This window comes from Amphibalanus amphitrite, unplaced genomic scaffold (assembly GCF_019059575.1).
Source record: "Amphibalanus amphitrite isolate SeventyFive unplaced genomic scaffold, NRLGWU_Aamphi_draft 000493F_arrow, whole genome shotgun sequence".
Classification (NCBI taxonomy): domain Eukaryota; kingdom Metazoa; phylum Arthropoda; class Thecostraca; order Balanomorpha; family Balanidae; genus Amphibalanus; species Amphibalanus amphitrite.
The window spans coordinates 240,906-268,620 of NW_024881987.1; the positions used below are offsets into that span (position 1 = coordinate 240,906).

A 27,715-nucleotide genomic window follows, 5' to 3' on the forward strand; every position below is an offset into this window, starting at 1 on the left:
ATGTTGTGCATTTTTATTGATTTTCTTAAAAATGGCAGTACTTGTGCTCTTAACCTATGGATGACACACAATAATGGTACACAGTTAAATCCCTGACTGGGCTGTTAACGATGCCTTATATTACATACGATGCAACAAACCTACCTAATGAGTGGCCAGGGGCTGCGGGTTCGCCGCCGGGCCGGCCGGCCCGCAGCAGCAGCAGCCGGGCCGGCGGCCGCGGCGGCGCCCCGCGCCCCGGGACGCCCTATAGCGCGCCCCCGGCGCCCGACAGAGCCCGAGGGGCGCGGCGGCGCCCGCCCCGCCCCCCGGGCGCACAGCCACCCAACCGTGATGTGTTCTGCAGCACCACCGGCGCTCTCCAGCGCTCGCTCCGCCCTCTGTCTGCTCTCTCCACTCCTCCGTCCGCTCCCTCCGTCCCTCTGTCCGCTCCTGACGGTCTCCCTCTCGTCTCTCCCGTCTCCTCCCTCTCTCCGATCTTTCTCGCTCCACTGTCGGCCTGGATCCGGCCCTTTTCCCGTCGCCCCGCTGGTCTTCAGTTGTTGTGTTCACCAGTCGCTGTTCTGGGGCGCTGGGAACCTCCTGTCTAAGGCGCTGACCGTCTGGTGAAGCGCCCCTGCCGCTCAGCGCAGACACAGGGGGCCCACCTCGAAGCCGAACGCCTGGCTGGGCACGCCGTAGTCTACCGGCAGGAAGTCCTCGAGCGGCAGCTGGTCGAGCTCGGCAGAGCTGACCTCGAGCACGGTCTGACCGGGACCGCGCCGCGTCTGTCGACACACGGGTGCGCATGTGATGCTGATAGCATGACACGCTGACACTTGCCATGAACATGACACACTGACTAGCAAAAGTAGACTACGACATGACCGGCAGTGGTACACACTGAAGTCAGTCTTAACAAGACCGTCAGCTCACAGACAGACGTTGAGTCAAGCATCTTCTGACACGGCAGGGACCGTACAGTTGTTTGTGATCTGCGTGTAGTTCCTGCTGGCCGTCGTGATTCACAGCTTGGCACTGATAATGGCCGGTCTAAACATCACCACAGCCGTACTGCTTGGGCCTGAACTTAAGCATAACACTATCGTTTCTCACTGCCTGATGGGGGACTCTGTTTCATAGGCGGCGGAACGGAGGGCACCGGGGCACCGTGCCCCCCTTTGATTTAGGCATTTTAACATTAGCCCTATGGACATTGCATGGAAAGAATGGGACCAAAAGTCGGCAGTGCCCCCCCCCCCCTCTTAATTGAAGGTGTTTCGCTGCTACTGCTCTGTTTGTGTTTGTCACTGTGTTTAATAAATGGTCATGGAGTTGATTATAATTTCGGATGCTGCCAACACAATACAGCTTCTTTACGGTGCAGATAATGGCTATTTTCTTTAAATGCTTCTAAGCCCAACTGATCGAAGCATAAAATGTCATAAAATGTAGTAAGACTTACGCGGCATCCATCCTCTTGTATTCGAATATTTCTTGCGTATTCTTTGCTGCTGAAAACAACGCCATTCGATCCGAGGAACTTGATACTTTTGTCGTGATTCTTCTCCTTCGTGTCGTACCTGCAAGCATGCCATAATTAATTATTCATTGCGCTAAGCTGACTTAGGAAATTCCTGTTTATAAACTCATTAATATACATACATAGTTATAGCATCGTATGGCTAGAAACTGTTAAGAAAAGCGTTCTTGTTTCGTACACTGTCGTTAACTTTCGTTAACTTTCGACTAACTGCCACTTCACAGTTAGTAAGAAAGGAAATATCCGTCTGCAATCCAGTGTTGTTACATTTGAGCCACAATGGCAGAACAAGTCGGGTTTAAAATCGGCACCTCACGTCATGCAATACGACGTCTGGTAAACACTTCCCGCCGCCGGCGGCTCGCTCAGCCAACAGAGACTGTGAGCTGCCGAAACTGACGCCGGCTGAGCAGGAAGCGCACCTCACGCGTGTTGCTGTTGGCAGCGCTGGACGTACTCACCAGGCGGCAGAGTTGACGCATGAGTAGGTGAAGTTCTGACGCCCCTGCTCCGAGAGCAGTCGCAGGAACGTCATCTGAACAGGCCCGATCGATTCGTACGTCATCTGAAAACATACGCACAGACGGGTGTAAGTGGAATCACCGCCAGGGTGAGTGACCGATGACTGATCGGAAACAAGGGGCAATGAACTCAGTTTCGCCGTACCACGTACGAGCAGTGAAAATCGAACAGGCATTGAGTTTTCTCCGAATGAGGTTATCGTATTGAGATAATCGATGCAGCATGTGTTTGCTATTTTTAGCGTCGGCTTTTTATTGCCAACTGACTGTAAACAATGACTCAACTCCTGAGCATAACAAGCTCGCATTTCTGCAAACAACAAATTGCAGGCAGTTGGAATGGACACACGTTTCGAAGGCTTCGACTTCGTGTTCTGTGCATAATCAGGCAATTTACAAAATCACACTGCGTCAGCCATCATTTGTGTTCTACAATTACTCACCTTGAAGCCCCCTCTTAGCGTGGAGAACCAGTTGGCCTGTTCGGTGGTCTTCCTCCAGGGTATCCTGGGCATCTTGCTGGCGTGGGGGTCCGGGTAGACGCACGTCTCGCCGGAACTGGTGATGTTACAAAACACCAGGATGGCGTCGTCCGGCATCCCCAGGTTAGGGTCGATCCAGTACCAGCCTGCGCGGTGAGAGAAAATAATGGTGCTACAAACGCTGGTGCACTAGCTACACTTAGCCAGGGGCGCGGGAACTACTTTCCGACTGGGGGGGGGGGGGGGGGGCACACCATAATAGAGATTAACCTAGGGTACCCCCAAATCTAGTTTTCTCACCGGTTTTAGGCCACTTATTTTTCACCCCTCGGCTTTTTCAACAAAAAAAGAAAACATTTGCAAAAAAAGTGTGGTATTCCGTCTCAAAGCTGCGGGGGCACCGCCCCCACGGCCCCAGAGTTGGGGGGCAAGCTGCCCCCACTGCCCCCCCCCCGGCTCCCGCGCCTATGACTTAGCCGCATAGCGTGACTAATGACGTCCGTACTAATTACAATACGTGTCAGTGGATTGCACGTTTTCTAGTTTGATTCTGTTACATGAAGGCTAATTATGAGATAAAACCTGAATAAACAATTTTCAAAACTACTCAGTGATTTAACTCTTGTCGAGTTCTTGCTATACAGTATACCCTATTCAGAATTATTAGGTACCCTGTAAATGTTTAGGTCTTTTGCCTCTCGATTGGATATTTTTCATATCTCCTTTATTCTGATCGATCGATCTGTTTTATTCTATGACCTTTTTTCTCCCCTTTATTCTGGTCGTTAATCTTACCAACGTCTGACAACTTCAGTTTCGCTTTAACAGATGAAAATTGGACTGTACCGTCTCCGAATTGCGGGTGTCCGTAGAAGAGGTCTCGGCACGTCCGGACCGGGTTGTCCTTGGTTCCGATCGGCTTCTTGACTCGCTCCAGGTCCTGGCGCATTGTGTAGATACCGCTGTACATGTCCAGCAACTGCGAGGAGAAGGCCGTCTCGCCCTTCACCTTGGCCGCCTCCTCGTCCCTGCCGCGCAAATTGACACGTAGGTAAAACATTGCTCGTTGCTTCTGCTCCTACTGACATATGTAAACTTCTCCATCATATCCATTTAAAAACGCTGCTTTCATTTCTTTACCTGATTAAAAGGCATATCAAGTTCCCCAGTTGCCACCGCCGATGAGCAAAGCTATGTGTTTCTGTAAAATTTCAGCCTTACTGTATTGCGGAACAGCATAACTTCAGGCGTTACCGCTACCGCCACCTAGCGGCAATTATGAAAGCTCTACTTGTCAAATTACTGAGGCGGCGCTGCTGTAGCATCGCAGTCTGGGAGCGGACGGACGACGATGCCATTGACTGGGTTGGGCCTAGTTTTTTTTTCAAATACAAATACTATACAGAATAATTGTATGTGTTAACGGTACGACTGCCCGTTTCCTTGTAATTCCTATCGAGTTTCGGTTCTCCCACTGCATTTTTTTCCCTTTGTTACCCGGCGTATGCCACTAGTTTGATCCCCTGGGCCCTGGTGTGCCTACTCACGTCTGCCTCCTCTTGCGCACGAGTCCCTTGGTGTTGGACTGCTGGAAGAGCAGCTCGGGCGGGATGATGGGCTGCTCGCCGGGAGGACCAGGTGGCCCGGCCGGGCCCGGCATGCCGCGGTCTCCCTTGTTTCCGTCGGGGCCCGAGCTGCCCTTCTCGCCGGGACGACCCTCGACTCCGGGCAGACCCTGAGGCCCCGGGTCGCCCCTGGGGCCCTCGTTGCCGATCGGACCCTGCAAGAGATGAAAGGGATTAGTGTGTCAGAATGTGCTGTACAGTGTACAGATAGCTGCCGTCTTTCACAAAGATATGACTGGATAATTGACGTGGCACGATGTGATTATTCTGTTATCGGAATAGTGGATACGTAATATTCCCAACAACTTCAACAACTTGCAACATACGCTAAAGCTTTGCTTTATTCATTTCGTTTGAAACCACACTTTGTAGCTACTTTTGTAGTCACATACTAGTGTAGCTAGAGTCAGACGCTCAAGTCGCTTGTACTGGAGTGGACTCACCATTTCGCCCTTTTGTCCTGGCGGGCCCACCGGACCTTTTGGTCCCGGCTCGCCCTTCTCTCCGATCTGGCCCTCCTTTCCGGAGATACCGATCTCTCCGCGGTGGCCCTTCTGTCCGGGCCGGCCGGGGCGGCCCACGCGGCCCGGAGGACCGGTGTCTCCGGGCAGACCGGGTTCGCCCGGCTCTCCGGCCGCTCCGGGCGCGCCGGCCTCGCCCTGAGGGCACAGCGAACAGTCAGTCAGAGGATTTGACCAGGAAGGAACACAGGCTCGGCGCTCTGCCGGATTCTAACAGCTGGAAAACTCCTGGCGCATTTTTTTTTTTTTTTAGAGTGAACATGCTTTGAAGCTGGCAAGACTGTCAATAAAACCGAGGATTATTGAAAGACATCAATTTTCATGAGAAACAATTACACATCATGTCAGAGGCTTCCAACAGCAGTAAAAAAAGCATTGATCAGTCAATCGCTGAGCCCTTACCGCCGGTCCTGGTGATCCCCGGATGCCGGGAGGGCCCTCGGGGCCCGGCAGGCCGCTGGGGCCCACGGGACCCGGAGGGCCTGGCGGTCCGTCCGCGCCCAGGTCGCCCTTCTGTCCGGTCACACCCTCGCTTCCCTGAGGTCCGGCCGGTCCCTCTGGTCCCTGGAAACGGACTGCGGTCAGCGGCTGGAACTCCCGCGGACATACTGATGCTTATAGAGCTGAGAGGGCTGAGTCGGTTATGACGACAATTGGGTTGGGTTTTTGACGGCACACAAAGGCCCTTTTGATACACATTATGAAGAGCTGACTAAGCGTATCATTCACCTGAGAACAAACTTTGGTTCGAGCCCGATCCTTGAGGCATCAGTAGCACACTTTTTAAAACAAATCCTGAGAAGTTATACACATAAGCTAACACGGACTAATCAAGCGACTAGCGAGTAATCCTGGTTAATTTACACTTAATGACTGCTTTTTGCAGGAATGCCAAAGGCAATCTGATTTTGTGAACAGCTATCACCACCGTTGGTTTTGTTCTTATAACGATACGTTTGCTATCGAAATAGCGATACAATGCACGGTCCTCTTCCCGGCATTTTGTGGGTGCGAGGGAGCGGAGGAAGTCACGACGTTTGGGAGCTCCTTACCGGTGACCCCGGCCCGCCGTCCTGCCCGGGCTCTCCGCGCGGTCCTGGGTCACCAGGGGGACCGGTCGGCCCCGGCTGACCGTCCTGACCTGGTGCTCCCGGCTCGCCCTTGGTGCCCTGAGGAGCCATTGGATAGATAAGTGTCAGTCGGTAAATAAGGGCAGACCGGTCGTCGAAAATGGAGACGGGTCAAACAGATCAAGGGAGGTCAGCGTAATTTTACAGCTCAAACTGGGGTATGTAGACAATGAATGATGTGACCAATACATATAATGCCGATGAGCGAATTCGGATTTGCGGATTAAAAAAAAAGAAGTTTTTTTGCACCGTCATGAAAGCAACTTCGCTGAGCTCTGAGAGCGCAATAAAAGACCAGGCTAGTGCTGTTGAGGACTAGTCACATCATACCATTTCACCCGTCACCACTCAGTGCTTACCTGCACTCCAGACTCTCCGGGCGGTCCGGGGGCGCCCTCTGTGCCGGGGCTGCCGTTGGGCCCCTCGGGGCCGGGCGGGCCGCGGGTGCCGGGCGCGCCCTGCAGACCCAGCAGACCCTGCTCGCCCTTCTGTCCCTGCCGGCCGGGCCGCCCGTGCTTTCCGTCGGGCCCATCCGGTCCTGGTGGGCCCGTGTTGCCTGGCTCGCCCTTGGCTCCCTGCAGGCCTTCAGGGCCTGTGGGGCCCGGGAGGCCCTCCTTGCCGCGTCCGCCGCGATCTCCGCGCTCCCCGACCTGACCCGGCGCTCCCACCGGACCTGCAGACGTCACCCCGGTCACCATCAGTGAATGATGGCATAGCGTGATGAAAGGGACAGTTGCAGTTGATGTTGCGGCAGTTGTAAACTTCAAAGAAGTAACCGTACATTTTTTTTTTAAACAAGAACAATTTTTTTTTAAACAACACGTTAGCAGCTCGTTATCATCACTCCCAAGTCCCAATACCTCCCGAGAGCCTATTATACCCGTCCCTGTCGCCCCCTGCGTCCCCTCTGACCTTTGTGTCCGCGGTCGCCGGTGCTGCCCTTCTGACCGGCGATACCCGGCAGGCCCTGTCTGCCCGGGGCGCCGGCCACGCCCGGCTTGCCGTGCGGTCCCGTCTCGCCCTTGCGCCCCGGTCGGCCCATCTCTCCGATGAGACCGCGCTCGCCGGGAGACCCGGGCGGACCGGGCTCGCCGCGGGCGCCGATCGGGCCCGTCGGTCCGGGTACTCCCTGCCAGACGGGTGGGTCAGGCGCGGTTAGTGCACAGAGCATTGCGCTCTTAATGTAGTCCACATATTTTCTCCCAAAGCTAGACCCTTTTAGAAATATTATCTAAAGAAGGAAGTTCGCACCACTCGGGACACCCAAAGCAGCATCGTTTTAAAATTTAAGTAAAATTATATATAATATTAATTCTTATTTGTGATCAATGCCAACCAAATCGTACATCACATACTCGTATATGTTCGGCAAATACCTAATAATGGCGCCTGGTGAGATATTCCACCTCTTTCGACGCAGGTCTCAAACACTGTTCATATGCTCTCCTTTAGTCCACTGCACCCCTTTCCGTCCGTACCATGTCACCCCGCTCGCCCTGGTGGCCCTTCTCTCCGGCCGGTCCGATGTCTCCCTTCTCCCCGTCTTCTCCGGGTGCTCCGATGGGCCCGGGGGCGCCGCTGAGACCCCGCATACCGGGCAGGCCGTCCCTTCCGGTGGCACCAGGTAGTCCAGGCGTGCCCTGGGGGAAGGCAGCATATCGGTCAGGGTACAGATCGGTCAGAGCCTGCGACTGGGTGTGATAGCGCTGTTTTGTTCTTCCTTGGCTGTGCGGTGCTTGGAGCTAATGTTCCGATTGAAGTATGTTCTTTTATGGTTTGATATTAAGTTTCAAAGTTTGCTTCACTTTATTATCCAGGCGTGCACGTCCTCTGCAACTGTAAATATTCAAGTTTCTAAGCTTTCTTCATCCAAACTAATTTTTTTTGTAAGACATGCATTCGAATGAGCAACATCTCGGTGACAGCAGTGAGTAGGGGTTCACATTAGCACTTGTAAAAAGATCTTCTTCCGATTTAGCTCACCTGATCTCCCTTGGCGCCGGCGGGCCCCTGACCTCCGACGAGTCCGATGGGCCCACGAGGTCCTCGAGGGCCCTCCTTTCCGGATGGACCCATTTGACCCTTGTCACCTTGGACTCCTTGGATGCCCTCTGGTCCCATTTCGCCCTTCAAGCCTTGAAGACCCTGCGAAGTACAGAGATGTTGTAAATGTCATGAATGCTTATTACGGAGCGAGCGAAGCGAGCGGAGTCTCATACTGAATTAAGGGAAAATCCTGAGTATGAGCGGCCGGCCGGCCGGCCGGCCGTGGGGACGCTCTTCAAAAGCTAATATCTTAGGAACGGGACATCCGATTGACAAGCGGTCTTCTTTACTGAATGTCACTTGGACGTAAAAGTTCTGTGGTGTGATGGCCACCATGCGTTCTTGCCAACCACCGCACGTGGCGCGTGGTAAAGTTGGACATTTTTTAAGAACCCCCAAAATTGCAACCTCAATAACGGCACAACGGTTGGGCCGATTGAATTGAAACTCGGTACACAGTTAGGTCTCCATCAGATAATTCATCTGCATGTGTTAAGGTTGGGGTGCTACAGCACGTGCGCACGTGCAGGGGGCGCTCCCAGATCTCGAGAACGGCTGGGCCGATTGCGCTCAAATTTGGTACACGGTTGGGGACCAGTTAGTAGGGTGCCGTGCAAAAGTCAGTTTGGACCCCGCTTGCACGTGCGCACGTGCAGTGTGCCGCTTCCAGATCTCGAGAACGGCTTGGCCGATTGCGCTGACATTTGGCACATCGCTAAAGACCGGTTAGTAGGGTGCAGTGCACAAGTTAGTTGGAGGTGCCCCCTCGCAATTTCGCACGTGCAAGGCCCATCCTCTCGCTCGCTCCGTTAGTCGCCCAAAAGGCGTTTTACTGGTATTTACTAAATATCTTTGAAAATCTGAAGCTCTTGGCCATTTAAAGTTTCTAAATAACCGAATGAGCTTCACGGCTATAATTAGCAACTTCTCAATTAATTCTGCAGCTTTTTTTGATTTTTTTTTCTGGGATAATTTATTATCGCACACTGCATTAGTAAATCATGAACTTGCACCGTCCGCTGTGAACTGTTCTGCAAATTGCGGAAAAAACTTTTCGATCAATTCTGCAGCTTTTTTGATTTTTTTTCTGGGATAATTTTATGATCTCACACTGCATTAGTAAATTATGAACGTGTACTGTCCGCTGTGAACTCTTATGCGAATTACGGAAAAGAAAACATCAGACCCGTTCCGCTTGTTAGCAGCTACCAGCAGTCAGTTCAGTGCGGTGCCGTAGCAGCACGTACCGGCAGTCCGGGCAGGCCGCGGTCGCCAGGGAAGCCCGGCAGGCCTGGAGAGCCGATGGCCCCCGTTTTGCCCTGCGGTCCGATCGGCCCAATGGGTCCCTCCTTCCCGGCGGCGCCCGGAGGTCCAGGCTGACCCGGCTGACCGGGCAGGCCGGGCGCTCCGTAGTCGCCGGTGGGACCGGGCTCTCCCATGGTGCCGGGAGGGCCCACCACGCCGGCAGGGCCCTGGCGGCCCGGCGGACCCGGCTCGCCCTGCCGATACACAGATATACACAGTGTGTCAGTGGAGGGAATGTAGACGAACAAACGGGACAGACGCCTATCGGCCATTATATGAAATAAAGTAGGTACACAGAAAGGACAACAGTGGTACGGAAATGCCGTTGGACTCTACGGGAACCGACATCAATGAAAGCGGCAAATAAAACCAAACAATCTGGGAGAAAATCGTTCCAAGTTGTAAGTTATAATTGGCAGGCTGTGATAGAGTATTGACAAACTACTTTTTCGACCTTTTCGATTGATAAGCTACTTTTTCGACTTTTCTGCCCCCGCTCCACCCTGTCCATTGTCCAACCCATTCTTCCCCACTCACCTGCTGGCCTCGTTCTCCAGGCGGTCCCGGCACGCCGTCCTTCCCGTCGACTCCCGGTGGGCCCTGCTCTCCCTGGAAGCCGCGCGGGCCCTCGGGGCCCACCAGCCCAGACTGGCCCTGGGGCCCGGGTGGGCCCGGCCGGCCGGTGTCTCCTTTGGGTCCGATGGGCCCTCGTGCTCCACGGCGGCCGCGGGATCCGCGGAATCCCTGCTCGAAAACGACACAGAATGGCGGGTCAGATCCGTCAGAATGATGCTGCTATATTATAACAGAAAGTGTGTGATATTTCACCCATTAACACTCTGCAATGGTCTGCTTTCAGCTGAAAATTATTCCATGTTTTACAGGGTTTGATTGATTCACATGTGTGCCGTTCGAATGAATGGCGCTGGCGACTGGTTTTAGCCGGCTATTCCACTAAGCTGAAGTTAAAAGCTCGTATGCAAACTAGTTCTGCTCTGATAGACCCTCCCTGGCGACTGGCTGCTCGTCACCGCTACTCAGAAAGTCTCTCATCTCGGTCGACTCACCCTCGGTCCTCGCTCTCCCCGCTCGCCGGGAGGCCCGTCCGGCCCGTGCTCGCCCTTGTGGCCCGTCTGACCCTGCTGGCCCTCGGCACCCTTGTCGCCCTTTTCGCCGGGCGAGCCGGGGTAGCCCTGGAAGCCCTGGGCGCCGGGCGTGCCCTTGTCGCCCTGCAGGCCGACGGGCCCCACCTCGCCGCGCGGGCCCTCGAAACCCTGGATAAACGGGGAAGGGTAGGGGTCGGTCAACATCGCTCAGGGACTGCACGGCAGGTGTGGTTGCTACAATGTACTGCCTTCCTTACAGCGTTGCTCGACAAAGACATGTCACTTAAGCATGCATGTTATGGTTGAAGTAAACTCACAGGTTCGTACACAAACTTCAAAGGCTCGCCTCTAAGTCTACACGGAACACATGCATGATAAGAATGGACAACATTACGAAATGTCTGCAAATATTTCGCGATTTGTACAACGCTAGCAAACACATAACAGACACGGGCGCTAGTGCCAATTCATAATTTATGTTTGCAGCCAGAAAGTGCCGGTAGCAATTCATTGTTGTTGATTGAGCTGTATGTCAGAGGCATGCCGGTTACATATTTAACGCCATGAGGTGCTGTGTCATTACAAGCCAGTTTTCGCCCGTCTCTTACCTTGGCTCCCTCGGGCCCCTCGAGGCCGGGGAGACCCTGCGGCCCGGTCTCTCCGCGTTCTCCCTTCTCCCCCATGTCTCCCTTCTGGCCGTCCATGCCCATGTCTCCCTTGGAGCCCTTTTCGCCGGACGGTCCGCGGCCGCCCCGGTCACCCTTGGTGCCGCGGGGGCCCGGGAAGCCGACGGCGCCCTGAAAACACACCAGAGAGTGGTCAGGTAGGGAAACGAGCGTGATCACAGGATGAGCGTGTGAGGAACTCGATAACTTCATCAGCATTTACCTGAAAACATTATTTTTATTACCAATGCAATCGTTCGATCAGTCGTCACGAATGACAACGCTCTCCCAATCACTCTCCTCTGTGTTTTTCTCTCCTTCTGTCCATCGCTCACTTCTCTTCCTCTGCATAGTTCTCCCTCCCTGTCCCTTTCCCGCTCCCTCCTTCTTCTTCTCTTACTCACCGGAGCCCCGATGAGGCCTTGGTCTCCCTTGGCGCCGGCCTTTCCGGGCAGACCCGGCAGACCAGGTGTGCCCTCGTGACCCGGCAAACCCTGGAGACCCTGCTTTCCAGGCATGCCCTACAGACACACACACAGCCCAGGTCAGCAAGTTTGTAGGGTCAGAAAAGATGGGGTCAGATGGTAAGATATGACGTATGGAGCACTGACTGGTAGGTCATACGAACTGAGTTGCTACTCATAGAACCTAAAAAATGCATACTTGCTTTTGATTCTGACTAAGCAATTCAAACAGCTCGCCCTTGCATTTGGATATTTGCTTATGAACGAAAATGGAATTTTCAGATTCATACGTGTACATTGCTGAGCTAGATCGTGAGCAATATTTGTGAGCTAGCTATGCGCAGGGTTCCTGATCTACCAGCCACGGCCAGCTCTGCTGCCAGTGCGGACTCACCGCTGGTCCGGTGGGCCCGACGGCGCCCTGGGGGCCCGTGGTGCCCGGCGGGCCCCGCGCGCCCGGCTGGCCCGTCGAGCCCGCCTGGCCAGTCGGCCCGGCGTTACCCTTGATGCCGGGCGGGCCCTCCGATCCGGGAATGCCCGGGTTTCCGGGCAGGCCGCCGAAGCCGCGAGCGCCGGGGAAGCCGCGCGGTCCCATCTCTCCGGGCACGCCGGGGGCGCCCTGGGGGCCCTCCTCTCCGCGGGGCCCGTCCCGGCCGGTGGTACCCCGCTCTCCGCGGGGGCCCCGCCGGCCGCGGTGGCCCTTGTCGCCGGGAAGACCTGTCGGGCGGAAAGGAATATGGTGATCAGCCCATCAATAAACCTCGGCTAGCTGTCAGCACGCACGCACATCACGCACAATGTAGCATTCACTTGGGCAATCAACGGTATCCAATGGATCATGAAAGCAATCGAAATACTGGAAATAACACGAGACTGTTCTCGAGTAAGTTCGGCAGCCGCCGCACTCACCTGGCATGCCTCTCAGTCCCTGCTCTCCCTTCTCGCCGGTGGGTCCCGAGAGTCCCCTCTCGCCGTCCCTGCCGGCGGGCCCCCGACGTCCGTCTCTGCCGGTGGGTCCGGCTGGGCCGCGCCGACCGCGAGCGCCCTGCAATGGAGGCGGAACGGCGGTCAGTTGTGGGCCCTCACTAGAGCCAATAGAGACAGATTCGACCAGCCATGGACCCTCAGCAGAACAAAAGAGACACGAGAAAAAAAAACTAGTAAATGAAGCGCCCGTTAGCTCCAATGAACACAGAGAGAAACACTTCAACGCATAACTCTGTCGTTTCATCCGCTATTCTAAAATCGTACGATGTCTCACTCACCGGCTCTCCGGGTTCGCCAGCCTCTCCTTTGACGCCGGCGTGACCGGTAGGGCCGACCGGGCCCGGCAGGCCGGCCATTCCTCTCGGACCCTGGGCGCCCTTCATCGAGGCCATGTGCTGGTTGAGCATCAGTCGCATCGACTCCACCTCGGCGTCGGGACCCTTCTCGCCGTTAGCGCTGTTAATCTGCGAGGGGAAAAGGGGAACGGGTTTGTGACATGACCGATGTCGAGTGATGAGGAGGAAAGACGCGCGAAGTTTGCAGAGATAGATGATTACGCAAATACACGCTTGATTATACGTCATGCATCCATATACATAGAATCAGGAAAATAATAATTATGGGCACCAAAAAGTGAGCAGCTATTCAGACAATACCGATATAAGTTACATGAACTTTTTGCCCCAAAACAAACAACAGTGAAACTGCACAAAAATGCTTCACCCGCCACCAGCTCAAGAACCCCCTTATTCATGACTGGTTACACCACTCAGCCAGTCTTATGACCCAACCACCGCATCAGGTGCCGCTCAAGAAGATGGGCGCGTGCCACTGACCGGGATCATGAACACGTTGCCCGGCGGACCGGAGATGCCGTTGCTGCCGGGCAGACCGTTCCTGCCTGGCTCTCCCTTGGGTCCGGGGGGCCCCGGCGGGCCGGGAAGGCCCCGCAGGCCCTGCTGGGGAGGTGGCCGCGGCGGTCCGGTGGAGTCGGAGCCTCCCAGAGGAGGAGGCGGCTCCATCGGCGGCAGTGACTCCTCCGGCGGGGGCTGAGAATGGGTGGGGTCCGGTCAAATCACAGGGTTCGTCATTTCACAATTTAATTTAGTGTCATACTTAAGCGGGGTTCAGAACATGTGACTGATCATCCCACCTGATAATAGACAATGATTGGATTTATTACACGATGGTGACTTCACAAATGCAAAACGTTCACAAATGCCATTTCTGTTTGTGCCTAAGTCATAACATGAATCCTGTACTTGTGATTTCATGAAGAGACTGGCAATAATACCCAAATGCGTAAACCATTCACCCAGACATGCTTTCCTCCCGCCTTTCCCCGTTGTTCCCACCTGTGACTCGGCGTCGTAGTCAATGTCCTGTCCGTTGTAGTCTCCATAGTCGGTGATGGGCAGCTGTCGGTCGGTTGGCTCCTCCAGCACGGGTAGCGGCACGGTGCAGTCGGGCGAGAACTGGGTACAGTAGTCGTAGGCGGCCGCCGGGCTGGGCACGACCAGCACCTGCTGCAGGTCACCCTGTGGGGAGGGAGAGGCGAAACAGGCGTTAGCTGCTGGCTAGGCGCTACGTTATGCAACGGTGCATGTAATTACCACGTAACAGCGTGTTGTTAGTGATAGGTATTATGTGACTGTATGTGACAACTGACAGCGCTTTCATGACAGTGCTCTTGGTATATGTACTTATATAAAGGTGTTGGTTATATTATATATCTACATAAGAGCGTTTTAATGTGACATCCTCCCTACGTAACCTGATGTTTGAATGCGACAGGTGCCTGTGTTAGACTGTCACTTACAAATGACAACATACCCCTGTGACAGTGTTTATAGGAACATTTAGTGGAGTCGATGTCCTCACCTGGAATGCCTGGCTGCCCAGCAGGTGCTGTCCGACGATGGTCACTCCGGCGGTGTCCAGACGGAAGTCGGGCCTCCTCTCCAGCGCCTGCGTCAGGGGCTGCTGGCCGCAGTCGACAAACAGGGTGGCAGAGTCGCCCTTGACGGCCACCGACAGACGGTGCCACCTGCGCAGAGAGAGGTGAGTTAACTGAGTTACACGCTGAGTTAGCCGAGTTACACGCTGAGTTAGCTGGCTATTGACGACCACCGACAGACGGTGCCACCTGCGCAGAGAGAGGTGAGTTAGCTGAGTTATATACAGAGTTAGCCGAGCTACACACTGAGTTAGCTGCCATTGACGGCCACCGAGAGGCGGTGCCACCTGTACAGACAGAGGTGAGTTAGCTGAGTTACACGCTGAGTTAGCCGAGTTACACGCTGAGTTAGCTGGCTATTGACGACCACCGAGAGACGGTGCCACCTGTACAGAGAGAGGTGAGTTAGCTGAGTTACATACTGAGTTAGTCGCCCTTGACGGCCACCGAGAGACGGTGCCACCTGCACAGAGAGAGAGGTGAGTTAGCTGAGTTACACGCTGAGTTAGCTGAGTTATTGACGGCCACCGACAGACGGTGCCACCTGGGCAGACGGAGGTGAGTTAGCTGAGTTATACACTGAGTTAGCTGACATTGTCGGCCACTGACAGACGGTGCCACCTGCGCAGAGAGAGGTGAGTTAGCTGCTATTGACAGAGACAGAGAGAGGTGAGTTAGCTGAGTTACACACTGAGTTAGTCGCCTTTGACGGCCACCGACAGACGGTGCCACCTGGACAGAGAGAGGTGAGTTAGCTGAGTTACACGCTGAGTTAGCTGGCTATTGACGACCACCGAGAGACGGTGCGTGCCACCTGGACAGAGAGAGGTGAGTTAGCTGAGTTACACGCTGAGTTAGCTGGCTATTGACGACCACCGGCGTCACCTAGACAGACAGAGGTGAGTTAGCTGAGTTACATACTGAGTTGGCTGTTATTGACGGGACGAGGTGAGTACCGAGCTAGTCGCCCGCTTATGAACCAAATGATCCATCTCGTTTAAGTTGCATTCTCACATGAGTGAAAACAAACGAAGATAAAAAAGCTGCAGAAGTAGCGAACCTGCCGTTCGTCCGCCTGATTGCAGTGTGGTAACTCACTTTCCGTTGTTGATCTTGGCTGGGAATTCGATAGTTTGCGCCTTTCCATCGTCTGTTCCGATCGTGAGTTGTACTGTATCGCCGACAACTAGCAAAAGTTGATCCTGTAAAACACCGGTGACCAATTATCAACTGGTAGTTCTGGTTTTCTACGGCACTGTTCGACTCTGGATATATCCGCTCCTCAGTTTTTACTTCGAGACTTTACAAAGCAAAAACATGGTAATACAAATACAAAGACTAATGCAGATAAGCATAACCGTTACAAAGAGGGAAAAGGGTCATTCTTACCTCTCCTTCGTTGCTATATACACCGAGTACGATGCCAGTCGTTCCTTGTTTTGATCGTATTGTTGTTAAAATTGAGAAGTCAGGAGGAAGGCTCTCTGAAGAAAAAAAAAACAAGACAAAGGTTAACAGTGCATCCCGTAAGTTCTGTTCTGTCATATAATGTTCCCAGCACTTAAATAAATAAGAACGTAATTATATGGCACTTATGAAAAACTAACATTTAACTATGGGTAGCCAGTTTAGGGTCATTTGAGTATAGTCAAGGCCTCTAGGGACATATAATTTGTAGGCAAAACACGCAAGTCTACAAAAAATGCCGGGGATTTTGGAGCTATAAGAAGGATACACACATGAAAGACGCTCCATTAGGTTGTTTTGCGTGCAATACTGACCGGAGGTCTTTGCAAGTACTGACCGAAGGTCGTTGCGGGCACGGAGACATTGCGGGTACCGACCGAATGCCTCTACGAATACCTACTAAACGGCACCTACTAAACAAAGGCCTGTGCGGTGTACTGACCGAAAGCCTGTGCGGTGTACTAACCGAAAGCCTGTGCGGAGTACTGACCGAAGGCCTGTGCGGTGTACTGGCCGAAGGCCTGTGCGGTGTACTGACCGAAAGCCTGTGCGGTGTACTAGCCGAAAGCCTTTGCGGTGTACTGACCGAAGGCCTGTGCGGTGTACTGACCGAAGGCCTGTGCGGTGAACTGACCGAAAGCCTGTGCGGTGTACTGACCGAAGGCCTGTGCGGTGTACTGACCGAAGGCCTGTGCGGTGTACTGACCGAAGGCCTGTGCGGTGTACTGACCGAAGGCCTGTGCGGTGTACTGACCGAAGGCCTGTGCGGTGTACTGACCGAAGGCCTGTGCGGTGTACTGACCGAAGGCCTGTGCGGTGTACTGACCGAAGGCCTGTGCGGTGTACTGACCGAAGGCCTGTGCGGTGTACTGACCGAAGGCCTGTGCGGTGTACTGACCGAAGGCCTGTGCGGTGTACTGACCGAAGGCCTGTGCGGTGTACTGACCGAAGGCCTGTGCGGTGTACTGACCGAAAGCCTGTGCGGTGTACTGACCGAGAGCCTGTGCGGTGTACTGACCGAAGGCCTGTGCGGTGTACTGACCGAAGGCCTGTGCGGTGGGCACGCTGGCGATGACGCCCGGCTGGATTGAGTAGGCCACATCGTCCGCCAGCGAGCCGTCCGTCTGTGGCCGGTCCTCACAGCGGCCCTGCTGCGGGCTGACCTCGAGCAGGCCAGAGGAGATGCCGGCCGCCCAGAGCAGGTCGGACGCCGCGCCGCTGCCGCCTGCTGCAGGGAGGGACACACACAGGGGGAGTCACCTTATGTAGGGGTACTCCACTCACTGCAGGTCAGACGCCGCGCCGCTGCCGCCTGCTGGGGAGGGACACATACAGGGGGAGTTACTCACTGCTGGGACACTCACTATAGGTCGGACGCCGCGCCGCTGCCGCCTGCTGGGGGACAGATACACAGGAGTCACCTTATGAGGGACACTCACTATGCTGAGTACTGAGTGTATGGGGATGGTTGACACTGCGCCGCTGCCGCCTGTTGGGGACACATTCAGGGGGAGTCACCTTACTGCTGGGACACTCACAATAGATCGAATGCCGCCGCTGCCGCATGCTGGAACATTATGGTGGGTTATTGGTCACTGGTCACTCATTGTGTGAGGAACACTCACTTCTGAGTCTTAAGGACAGTGGACACACACAGCGCAGTTTGCATGAAAGACACACGGGTTAGAGAATCGCTCACCGCAGGCGGGGCACACACTGTGCCAATGTTGCCTGCTGAAACACACGCCGAGTGGGGGAGGGGCCACTCACTGCACGGAGACGGAAGACTTAGGATGAGAAGCGGAAAATTTGTATCAACATTCAACTGCCGCTGGCTACCTGACAAACGCAGAATGATCTTTAGGATCTTGGCCTGATTCAAGCTGATTCGGGCCTCCGCTATGCTTCGAATGAAGCCATGCTCTAAGCATTTAACTGAAACGTGCAAACTGTTAAGTGCGCATGTTTCTGGAAGTGCGCTGGCGCGCATAGCGTGTCGGGGTCGGTTGCTCCACTGTTTATCTGTGCAGGGGTCGGTACCGGTCTCGGAGATCCGCAGTGGCTGCAGGATCTGCCGGCTTCGTGCCGAGGAGGCGAGTGCAGGACCCGCTAGTGACGGACAGACTCCACAGGGAATCAGAGCAGCACGGGGATTCTGAACTGCTGCCGACGTCTTCAGACGGAGCAATTGCAGAGACTGACATGTCTCAGCGGTTGGAGGATTTTGTTTAGTTTGTATTGAATGAAACGATGTACGAATAGGCTTGGTGAATCATTTTCCGCTATAGGTCAGTTCAAGTAGCTTTCAGCGGTGACACTTTCTGGTTCAGAAACTATGGTACCGGTAGGCTAAGAGAGCTCCCAATTTTAAAACTATTGGTCTGGGAACGCCATCACAGGGAAAATTTGCATCACTATGGCAGACGTTGGAGAAACTTCATCAGCTGGCATCGCTGACTTAAGTGATAAGTCCGCTAGGTTTCAAACCATAATCCATTTCTTACAAACAAACATGCCTTTTGTCGAGTGAAGTTCTTCCTGACTATGTTCAGAGCTTATTCTTCTTCTTCTGGTTGCACTGACCGCCACTGCCGGGCCTCCGCCGTCAGTCTGCCTACCCTCACCCTCCAACAACGCTCTCACCAGTCAGCAATTCTACACCCCGCCCCGCGCCCAGGCTGAGCGTGAGAGTGTTCCGAGGTGGGGATGGGGTCCGCCGCGGAGCCAGGCGGCACTGGTCGCCGGGCTGCGACCCAGTGGCGCGGCTGGAGGAAGGTTTTGCCGCTGGGGTCGTCGGCCGCAGCGCCGGGCCGGCCGGACGGACACACGGTGAATTCGTTAGAGTGCTCAGCTCGTCAGAGCGGCTAGGAACAACATTGCAGCGGGCCGGCGACGGCTGAGACGAGCCAGGCGCGCCCGGACGCGCGCCGGTCACCAGGAATTTGGGTCTCCGTAGTGTAAACATTCAGAAGACGAGCCGAGCGCACTGGGCACAGAGCGGACTCGCCGGCCGGCCCGAAACCCGTGAAAGACCGCCCTCGGCCGGGACGACGGCGGACAGCTGTGTCAGGGGACTTAGCACGAGTTTGACTGAGCCAAGGACTGAGCCACAGACGTGCGTAGAGATAGGATGAGGGTTCAGAGGAAACAGACTTTGTGGGCAGATACCTAGATTTCAGCCCTCGATGCGGTCTTTCGGTCATAGACATGTCAAATACGCTCGCCAAGATGGACGTCAAGTAAGTTCGTTTCCCGTTTTTGCTCGGCTGACTTCTAACGGTGCTGCTGCTGGGACTGTAGCGATCCGGCTGTTTTCTGAGGCCGGCTGCAGCTGGCGGCGAGCGGATCCGGCGTCCGCAGACGCGCTCACATGCAGGCGGCGAGGTTTGTTTAATTGGCGGCGCCATCACGTCAGCCCGGACACGGAGCCGGCACTGAGCGAGCCGTGGCTCCGGGCCGGCCATGCAGCGGCCGCCCCCGCCGACCGCGCCGGAACGAGTACCGGAACAGCGCGGCTGCACCAGCGTAACGGCGTGCTCAGCGAAAACACGCCGAGCGGCGCACAGCCGTCTTAGTTTGTGTCGTCACGCAGGCTTGAGTGTAAATGAATCGTATAGCAGTCGGACCTGCGTGTTTTGCTCAGATAGAAAACAAGACTGAGTTTTCCCTAAAATCCTTTTCATTCCCCCAATATTTGGAACATTCGGAATAATGTTAGGAATTCAATTAATATTTTCCCACTCGTGGGTAATCGTGATCTCAGAAAAAAATACATTTTATTTGGTTGTCTAAACCATGAAGCAAGCTCAAGATGACACTTCTAGGGCAGCTCTGGGATAAGGGCATATGTAATTTAACAGGCGCTTTTACAACCTTTTTTACTTTTTTCAAATGATGGTGACAGACAAAAAAGTGAAACACCGGAACCGAAAGTGATGTTCACGAAATTCAATCGGTGGCACTTTGAATTCACCTCTTGCAAATTTATGTTCATCTGATTGGAAGTTTCTATCAAACAATTGGTCTCATAAATATCCACCAATCACTGAGATTTTTACTGTCAATTATCATGGTTTGCCATTTAAAACACGTGTTTGACCAAACATTATGTCGCTCTGGGTCACACAACATCTCAAAACGTGAATTGTCAAACCGCGTCCATCTTGGCTTGAACATGAACACCTCCTGGAGGTTTTTTCGTGAAAATCTTAACCTTCCAGGCGGTGGGGGGGGGGGGCAATTTTTTGCCCCCCCCTTTAGTTTTTTTCGATATATCTCGAGAACCGCTGCGCCGATCGTCACCAAACTTTCAGTACCCTCCCGGGAGCAGCTAGCGCACATGGTGACCAAAATTTTTTTTCCAAAGGCTACGATAGGTTGGCCGCTAATGACGTCAGAGTGACGTCATTTTTGCCATTTTCGACCCAAAAAAAGGTTTCGCGGGAAGAGCTGTCAGGCCTACAGCTTTAGAGATACAGAAAAATGTTTTTAACATAAAAGGTGTGGAATTGACAGGGCTACAAAACTGCTATCTCGGTTTTTCGAATTTTTTGGATTTTGACCCCCAAAAATCAAAAAATAGATTTTTTGAATATAATAGCCAAAAAATCCAAAAAGTTTTTTGAATTTCGAAAAAACCGGAATAAATGTGATAGCCCCTACCGCCTTCTATCTACATACCAAATTTGAGATCGATACCTCTTTTTTTGGCCAAGTTATAGCGAAAAAACTGTTCAAAATTGATGACGTCAAATTTTCAAACTCAATTTTTAGCAATTCTAGACCTCGTAGCGCAACACAAAGACCACCATTAGACTCCCCGTGACGAGCTGCATCGAATCGATACCCATTTTATGCAAAAATATCAACTTTGATATTTGACCTTTTTTGACCTGACCTTGACCTGACCTCCACCAGAAAGTGACCTAAACCGTACCTGATGGTCTTATAACCAACACCATTGAGCTTGAAATGAAAAACTGGCCATAAAACATGCATCGCCTAACCTTAGTAAAGTTGGGCTCATGTGGTGACCCTTGGTGACCTTTGGTGACCTGACCTGTGACCTGACCTGGTATGACCAGTGACCTCTAATAGCAACATATGTACTAGACAACTGACGCCTTATCGCTGATTTTCGACAAAATGCGTTTTACTCGGTGTTATAGCGCTTTCCCTAGAAGCCCCTTGAACGGTGAAACATTTTATCTTTGACCTGACCTATGACGTCATCGGTGACCCCGAGGTCAATGAAATTTGGTTTCCCTCGACAAATTTGACAGGGCTATCGAACGCCGTTTGAATTTTCCGGATCCGTCCAGTAGTTTCGGAGATACGGGGGGGCAAAAAAGTGCCCCCCCCCCCACCGCGCGGAAGGTGGCTGGTAGGCCCACCGCCTGCCGGGTTAAAAAAGGTTTAGCACACCTTTTTATACATTCTTTCTGCACATGTTTTAAAAATGCCAGACCCGGTTCATTCAAGGTTAGGTCAGGTCGACAGGTCACGCCAAGTAGCATTACGCTAGAAAAGCTTCTATGCTTGCCATAGCTACACCGATTGGCCGATCGCTTTAAAACGTTCAGTAAATGTGGAGGGCAAGAGTAAGTATGTATTTATAATTCAGAATTTTCAAATCGTTTACCTAATGTCAGGTCAATTTTGCGACTTGTCCATCGTCCATGGGATAACATTGGACTGTGCCTGTTTTGGACGAAAGTCACACTTAACTCCAAAACATCTGGATGCAGGCTATCATTAAGCATTTAATCGAAAAATTGCACCCGTGATCCTGCTTCATAGTGCTGAGTGCTGAGGTCATCTCGAGGTTACGAAACGTCATCAGCAGTTTTTCGACAACTTTTGATAGAGGTCATGCTAAAGTGATAACTTGAATGTATTCAGTTCAAGGATCCGGTCCGGATCGACTGATATGCAACACAGCTTTTTTTTTGGTCAGGTCATGAGATGGTCTTTAGTCAAAGTGTGAAGTTGACCTTTTTAGGGTCAACTGGACTCTCAGCATTTAACCCTCGACCCGTTGGGGGGGGGGGGGGGCAGTATGGCTCCCTGTGGTTTTTCCTGAATAGCAAGAAAATACATTTTCAGTACCTTTTCGGGCATTCACTTGACACCTTCACACAAAATTTAAAGTCCTTGTCAGACTTGGTCAAACTGAGGTCATGTTCGAGCAAAAATGAGCAAAACACATGAAATCTTGAAAGGCTCACAAAAGATACAGTAAACAAGCAATTTCAAATTTCTTTATATGGTCGTGTAGAGAAAAGACGGCACTACACAACTGCTATCTCGGGTGTTCAAAATTTTGTGATTCTGACCCAAAAATAAAAGATAATTTAACAGCAAAAAATCCCAAGTTTTTTCCAATAAAAAAAAACGGAATATATATGATAGTCCCTGCGCTCTTCTATCTGCATAACAAATTTCGATCGATACCTCCTTTTTTAGCCAAGTACTAGCAAAAAAACTGTTCAAAATTGATGACAATTTTTTTACCTCAATTTCTAGCAATTCTAGACCACGTAGCGCAAAACAAAGACCACCATTAGACTCCCCATGCCGAGCAGCTGCATCGAATCGATACGCATTTTATGCAAAAAATATCAAGTTTGAAATTTGACCTAATTTGACCTGACCTTGACTTGACCTTCACCAGAACATAACCCTAACTGGCCTCAAAGGTTGCCTGACCCACATAATAACATTTGTCATTTGAAAAGGACCATAAAACATGCATCACATAGTATTTTCATATTGTGACCCTCAGTGACCTGACCCATGTGACCTGACCTGGTATCAGTGACCTCAGATAGCAAGATATGTGTTTGACGAACATAACTCCCCATCGATGATTTTCAATGCCATGCATTTTACTCGATTTTACACCACATTTCTTAAAAGGCCTGTAAACGGTGAATATTCGACCTTTGACCTGACCTGTGACGTCATCGGTTTGACCGAGGTCAATGAACTTGGGTCACTCACAAGCTAGTTCCCGGTTGGGGCTATCCAACGCCGTTTGCTGCTTGTCGCTATGTTGCGTTGTTCTCGAGATCTTGGGGGGGGGGCAAAATGCCCCCCCCAATGGGGCACGCTGCACGGCAGACCCCAACGGGGCGCGGGTTAAAGTCAAGTGTCGGTAAATATTGATAGAGAAATGCTAGATTTAGATGCATTCAGTTCAACGATACGGATCGACTAATATGCAACACAACCTTTTCTGGCCACGTCATGACCCTGGTCTTAGGTCAACTTGTCAATTTGACCTTTTAAGGTCAACCTATAATTCATTCGACAGGTCTCGATGAGAGAACAGGATGCCGGTAAAAGATCTATCGCATGCATCTTAACGCGATTTTGTGGCTCAAATAATTAATTCAAGAGCTAAAAACTAGATATTTACCTAGCTATTCAAAAAGGTCGAAATGGGGAGATTTTCCTTTTGATGACCTGTGGTGACATGACATTTCACATGACCAAAGATGATTGAATTATGTATCGTGATATTGGACGTGATATATCACCTGCTTGAACGTTTGAAATCATGAAAAGACTGCAAACGCGCGGCTAATGCGAGCCGACATACGCCGAATCGCGATTCCGGCCAAACATGGTCTCGGAAAGTAGGTCACAGGCCAAAGGTTATTTGAGTCAGGGTAATGATATTTTTAGCGCAGGTGTCAAATTGATTAACTCGAGGGTACTGAAAGTTTCGTTGCGATTGGCCGCTTTTTACGTGAGTTATTTTTTGAAAAACCGAGGGGGTTCGTTCACCCCCCCCCCCTCCATACAGGCGAGGGTCAAGTAGTGTTACAAGTCACTATGTCTGTCGGACCATTCACTGAACGAGCTGTGATGACCCGGTGGCCGGTCTGCTGGACCATCGGACCATGTGATCACTCGGTCCTTTGGACCGCTCCACACCGCCGTTCCTCACGCCGCCTCTGGTGTGTTTATACTGGTAGCGGTCTGCCGCAGTGGCGGTCCCAGGGTGATCTGGACTGCGTGCTCGGATCTGCAGTCACTGCCCCCTACTTGATAAGAATTGGTCAAATCAACCGCAAATGATCACTGGAGTAGTACCCCTTTGGACGGACGGAGACGTCGCGCCGCAGTTTCCTTGGATGAACTGAAGAGGACTTATAATGCGTCCTGAAAAGCGTATTATGCCAAGCGCTTAGATTAACAGGTATTTTAGATATGCGGGATATCCATGTGCTTTGTGCACTTTGTGCCATTTTTAACCCGCGCGGGGCTGGGGGGGGGGTAAATTTTACCCCCCCCTCGCGAATTTTTGCGATATCTCAAAAACGGCGGCACGCAGCGCCGCCAAACTTTCAGTACCTTTTCTTACATCAATTTGACACGTTCCCTGAAAATTTGAGCGAAATCCGTCGGAAAATTTTTGAGAAATTGACGTTTTAGTGACGTCATGTTCGCCATTTTCGCCTCAAAAACGGCAAAAGTTCAAACGCCGCTAACATCTTCATTTTTAAAGGAACCAAGACGTAACAAAAAAGGTTATACGTAATTTTACTTTGTCTATCAAATGGCTATCTCGGTTTTTTGAAAATTTTGGATTTTGGCCTAATTTTTTTTTCAAAAAACTGACTTTTTTGGGAAAATCATTATAAAATCCAAAATTCTGAGTCTATCGAAAAAACCGGAATATATGTCAGAGAAGTGGTCTATGTGCACCTACATACCAAATTTTAGAAGAATCGGTTCAAAAATGTGGAGTTATTCAAAATTTTATGACGTCACGACACACAAATTTTTTGAAAAATGACTTTTTTGGAAGTTCTAGACCTCGTACGGAAACAAAAATAGCACCATTCGATTCGCCGTGAAAAACTGCATCAGATAGACACCTTTTTAGGCCTTAACAACCAACTTCAAAATTTGACCTCACTTGACCTGACCTTGACCTGACCTCGACCTGAAATTCATCCAGAGGTGGTCCATATCACTTATTGAGTGTGCCTATTGAATTCTATGAGTAAAATGACCCATAAAACATGTGTCGCACATGCCCTTTTCTATATTTTGTTTTTTGGTGACCTGACCTGACCTGACCTGACCTTGACCTTGACCTCTGAATGATATTGTATGCAACGAATATTGTCTTGGTAGCCTAAGAACACGTTTTGGGCGATCAGTCTCAGTCCATGACTCCATTCTTCGGCAACTACGGTGCAAGGCCGATACTGTAGAAACTTGCAATTTGTACCCTTGACCTGACCTTGACCTTGACCTCAAACTTAAAATTAAGTACATGTTTTTAATAGTTCGTGATGAGAGCTTTCGATTGGCGTTTGAATTTTCCAAATCGGACCATTAGTTCGGGAGATAACAGGGGGGGGGGGGGGTAAAATTTACCCCCCCCCCCCAGCCCCGCGCGTTCGGCTGGAGACCCCAGCCCCGCGCGGGTTAGCCTTCGCCATGGGGGGGGGGGGGGCTGCCCATCCCCAGCTTTCTGCGTTTGTAAAGAAAACCATGCAATGCTGCGAAACTGTAGGAATACCTACAACTCGTCATTTGTCCATTTTGCATCGTGTGCAAAAATGTTGACCCCAGGCGATCTAAGATCAATTGTGCAGCTTTTTGAAATTGCAGTTGTTCGTTTCTACAGACAGGTACCTCCTAGTTCAAGTTTTAAAACTCGCTGTGTTGCACAATGACATTAATTCCAACAATGTGTATATGTAAATTTTCACAGTGTCTCCCACTCGGAGTCAGGAGAGAATTGAAAAACAATGGGGAAAAGTATAAATCCCTCCTATTATGAACACATGCGCCAATACTTCAAAATGTTTTCGGAATCATGAGATCTTCACACATATGCCTTTGACAGGGTGTCGATAATGGCGGCAGCGATCACGTGAAAGATCATGGTAGGTCATGCCATAAGCAGCTTTTCAATGGCAATCAAATTAAATTCAATGGCATCTCATAAGCAGAAGATCAACTTTTGATTGAGCCAAGGTAGAGCAATGAAATCTCCTGGCACATCTTGAGCTTTAGCTTTGATTTTGAGGACGCCTCGGCGACGAAGGCCATTTGGCATTTGTTGAGGTTGAAAACACGGATCGAGAGATATGCAACGCGGCCTTGAGGTTAACTTTTAAAGAGAGACCAATTCAGGTCACTATTGTAAATCGTTAACTTATCCACATGGTGAACAGTTGAACATGGTGCTGCTAAAATAAATGTCATATATCAAAGAAGGCTAAGGCGCAAACGTTTCGGGAATATCGGTCAATTTGGGTGGTTTTCGTGCTCTGCGGGTCAAATAGTTGAATTGACGTCAAATATGAGGATATGTCTGATGTCAGTCAGCGGAAGAGCTTTGATAGATATATCGAATGCGCTTTCCGTGACGTTGCAGCTCGTTTGGTAGCTAAGGTCGTTGTAAAGCTGAGATTAGCCGTGGTGAGCTGTAGCGAGTTATGCGCTGGCTTATAAAGCGTTCCAAGATCGGGAAATTTTAACAAAACCTTGCATCTTTGCATTTGATAACCTCTAGTGACCAGTTTTGACTTGAATGAAAAGCGACTTTATACCTGTAGAGCAGTTGTTTAGAGCTATAAATTGCCCTTCTGTGTCTTTTTAGCCTTTGAGATAGTGGGATGTGGTCGTCACCCCTCCTCGTTCCACCATGGTGAAGATGCCTGAAACCACACTCGGCATTTGAGACCCATAGTTATCGGAACTCCTGATTGGTTAGATGATTCTGAATAGGTGCGACGGCGTTTATTTTATGGTGATAATGCAAGCTTGTGATCGCTATAATGGCAAATGATAAAAAAATGCCCCCTTTACGTTTTGTGGAATAACTCCCAAATCTAAAAAGCTATTAACGTGAAACTTGGCATAGCTTCAAATAAATACCTAGACAATGTTTGATAGACGTTTGGTGGCTATAGCACTTAATATAACGTCACAGTGACGTCATAAAGTTTTGTCGTTTTCCAATATGGGCCGTTTCTGTTGTCGCTGAGCATGAAACTCAACTGACAACTGTAAATGAACTAGACAGCACCTGCTGTCATCCTAAAACATCTAAGTACACTTTCAGCTAGTTCCTGACCAATAATCGGCCCTTTATATTCGGTCTCATATATCAGATATATCGTGAGGAAACTGAGAGTCGCAAATCTATAATTTGACTTCTGACGTCACTATGACGTCTTTTTACATGGCATCGACACCAAAATGGACACAACCTTGGTTGGGTATTCAGGAAGATGTGTGCAAAGTTTCGCTTCGCTATCTCTTCGCGTTGCGACGATATCGTCGCAGAAGTAAAGGGGGGCAACTATATGCCCCCCCCCCCCAGCGGCCGGGGGGGGGGTGCGGAGGCCCAGCGGCCGCTGGGTTAAATTGACCTATTTAACATTCAAGCCTGCAGTATGTAGCGAATATTTAATTGATAACCTTTGGTAGGAAGTAAGAAAAAAGGGGAATGCCAAGGAACAACGATGCTCAATGCGATCGACGTCAGCTTTGACTGGATTTACACCCAACACGCATAGTCAGATGATGACAGCGAAACGGAATATGTTGCAAGCTGAACACATGTTATACCTTCGCCTGCTGATCTGCCGGGTGTGCGGCGTGCGCACTGCGCAGGGTCACCTGACTGGGCTGCCGGGTGGCCGGGGACCGGACTGACCTGTCTGGGGCGCTGGGCCGGGGGCGGGACTGACCTGTCAGGGGCACCGGGCCGGAGGCGGGACTGACCTGTCTGGGCGCGGACCCGTGCGCTGAGGCCGCCGCCGACAATCAGCAGCAGCAGCGGCAGCCGCCAGCTCATGGCTCGGGCGGCGGGCGGCGGCGGCTCAGCACGCCATGCTGCCGCCGGCGGCCTGGCGGCCTGTCTGGCGGCGGGCGCCGAGCG

At 51.7% G+C, this 27,715-nt stretch overlaps 1 protein-coding gene across 2 annotated transcripts; it reads right to left on the reverse strand.

The window, feature by feature from the left end:
* Nucleotides 1-27,695, reverse strand: LOC122392617 (collagen alpha-1(XI) chain-like). 2 transcript variants are annotated; one of them, XM_043387670.1, is made up of 28 exons: nucleotides 27,559-27,695; nucleotides 16,841-17,023; nucleotides 15,721-15,815; nucleotides 15,430-15,533; nucleotides 14,256-14,421; nucleotides 13,730-13,912; nucleotides 13,211-13,423; nucleotides 12,653-12,838; nucleotides 12,297-12,432; nucleotides 11,782-12,104; nucleotides 11,328-11,444; nucleotides 10,867-11,055; nucleotides 10,220-10,426; nucleotides 9,690-9,896; nucleotides 9,095-9,346; nucleotides 7,785-7,946; nucleotides 7,280-7,441; nucleotides 6,714-6,930; nucleotides 6,161-6,474; nucleotides 5,724-5,840; nucleotides 5,074-5,235; nucleotides 4,594-4,809; nucleotides 4,073-4,305; nucleotides 3,372-3,553; nucleotides 2,487-2,671; nucleotides 1,984-2,087; nucleotides 1,445-1,562; nucleotides 1-767 (listed from the first exon to the last, which is right to left on the reverse strand). In XM_043387670.1, exons 1-28 carry the CDS (start codon nucleotides 27,629-27,631, stop codon nucleotides 624-626), a joined length of 4,950 nt encoding a protein of 1,649 aa, XP_043243605.1. In that variant the 5' UTR covers nucleotides 27,632-27,695; the 3' UTR covers nucleotides 1-623. The 2 variants fall into 2 exon arrangements, with proteins under 2 accessions (XP_043243605.1, XP_043243604.1); XM_043387669.1 differs by having other exon boundaries at nucleotides 16,841-17,026; nucleotides 27,559-27,694.
* Nucleotides 27,696-27,715: the final 20 nt, after the last annotated feature.

What these genes read in the sequence shown, in the direction of transcription:
- LOC122392617 (XM_043387669.1), bottom strand. Translation starts at nt 27,631, where the DNA reads ATGAGCTGGCGGCTGCCGCTGCTGCTGCTGATTGTCGGCGGCGGCCTC. An exon ending in CAGGACAAAAGGGCGAAATG is followed by an intron (nt 4,306 to 4,593) that starts GTGAGTCCACTC and finishes CATCTCTTGCAG; the next exon opens with GGTCCGATCGGCAACGAGGG. An exon ending in TACAAGAGGATGGATGCCGC is followed by an intron (nt 768 to 1,444) that starts GTAAGTCTTACT and finishes GTGTGTCGACAG; the next exon opens with ACGCGGCGCGGTCCCGGTCA.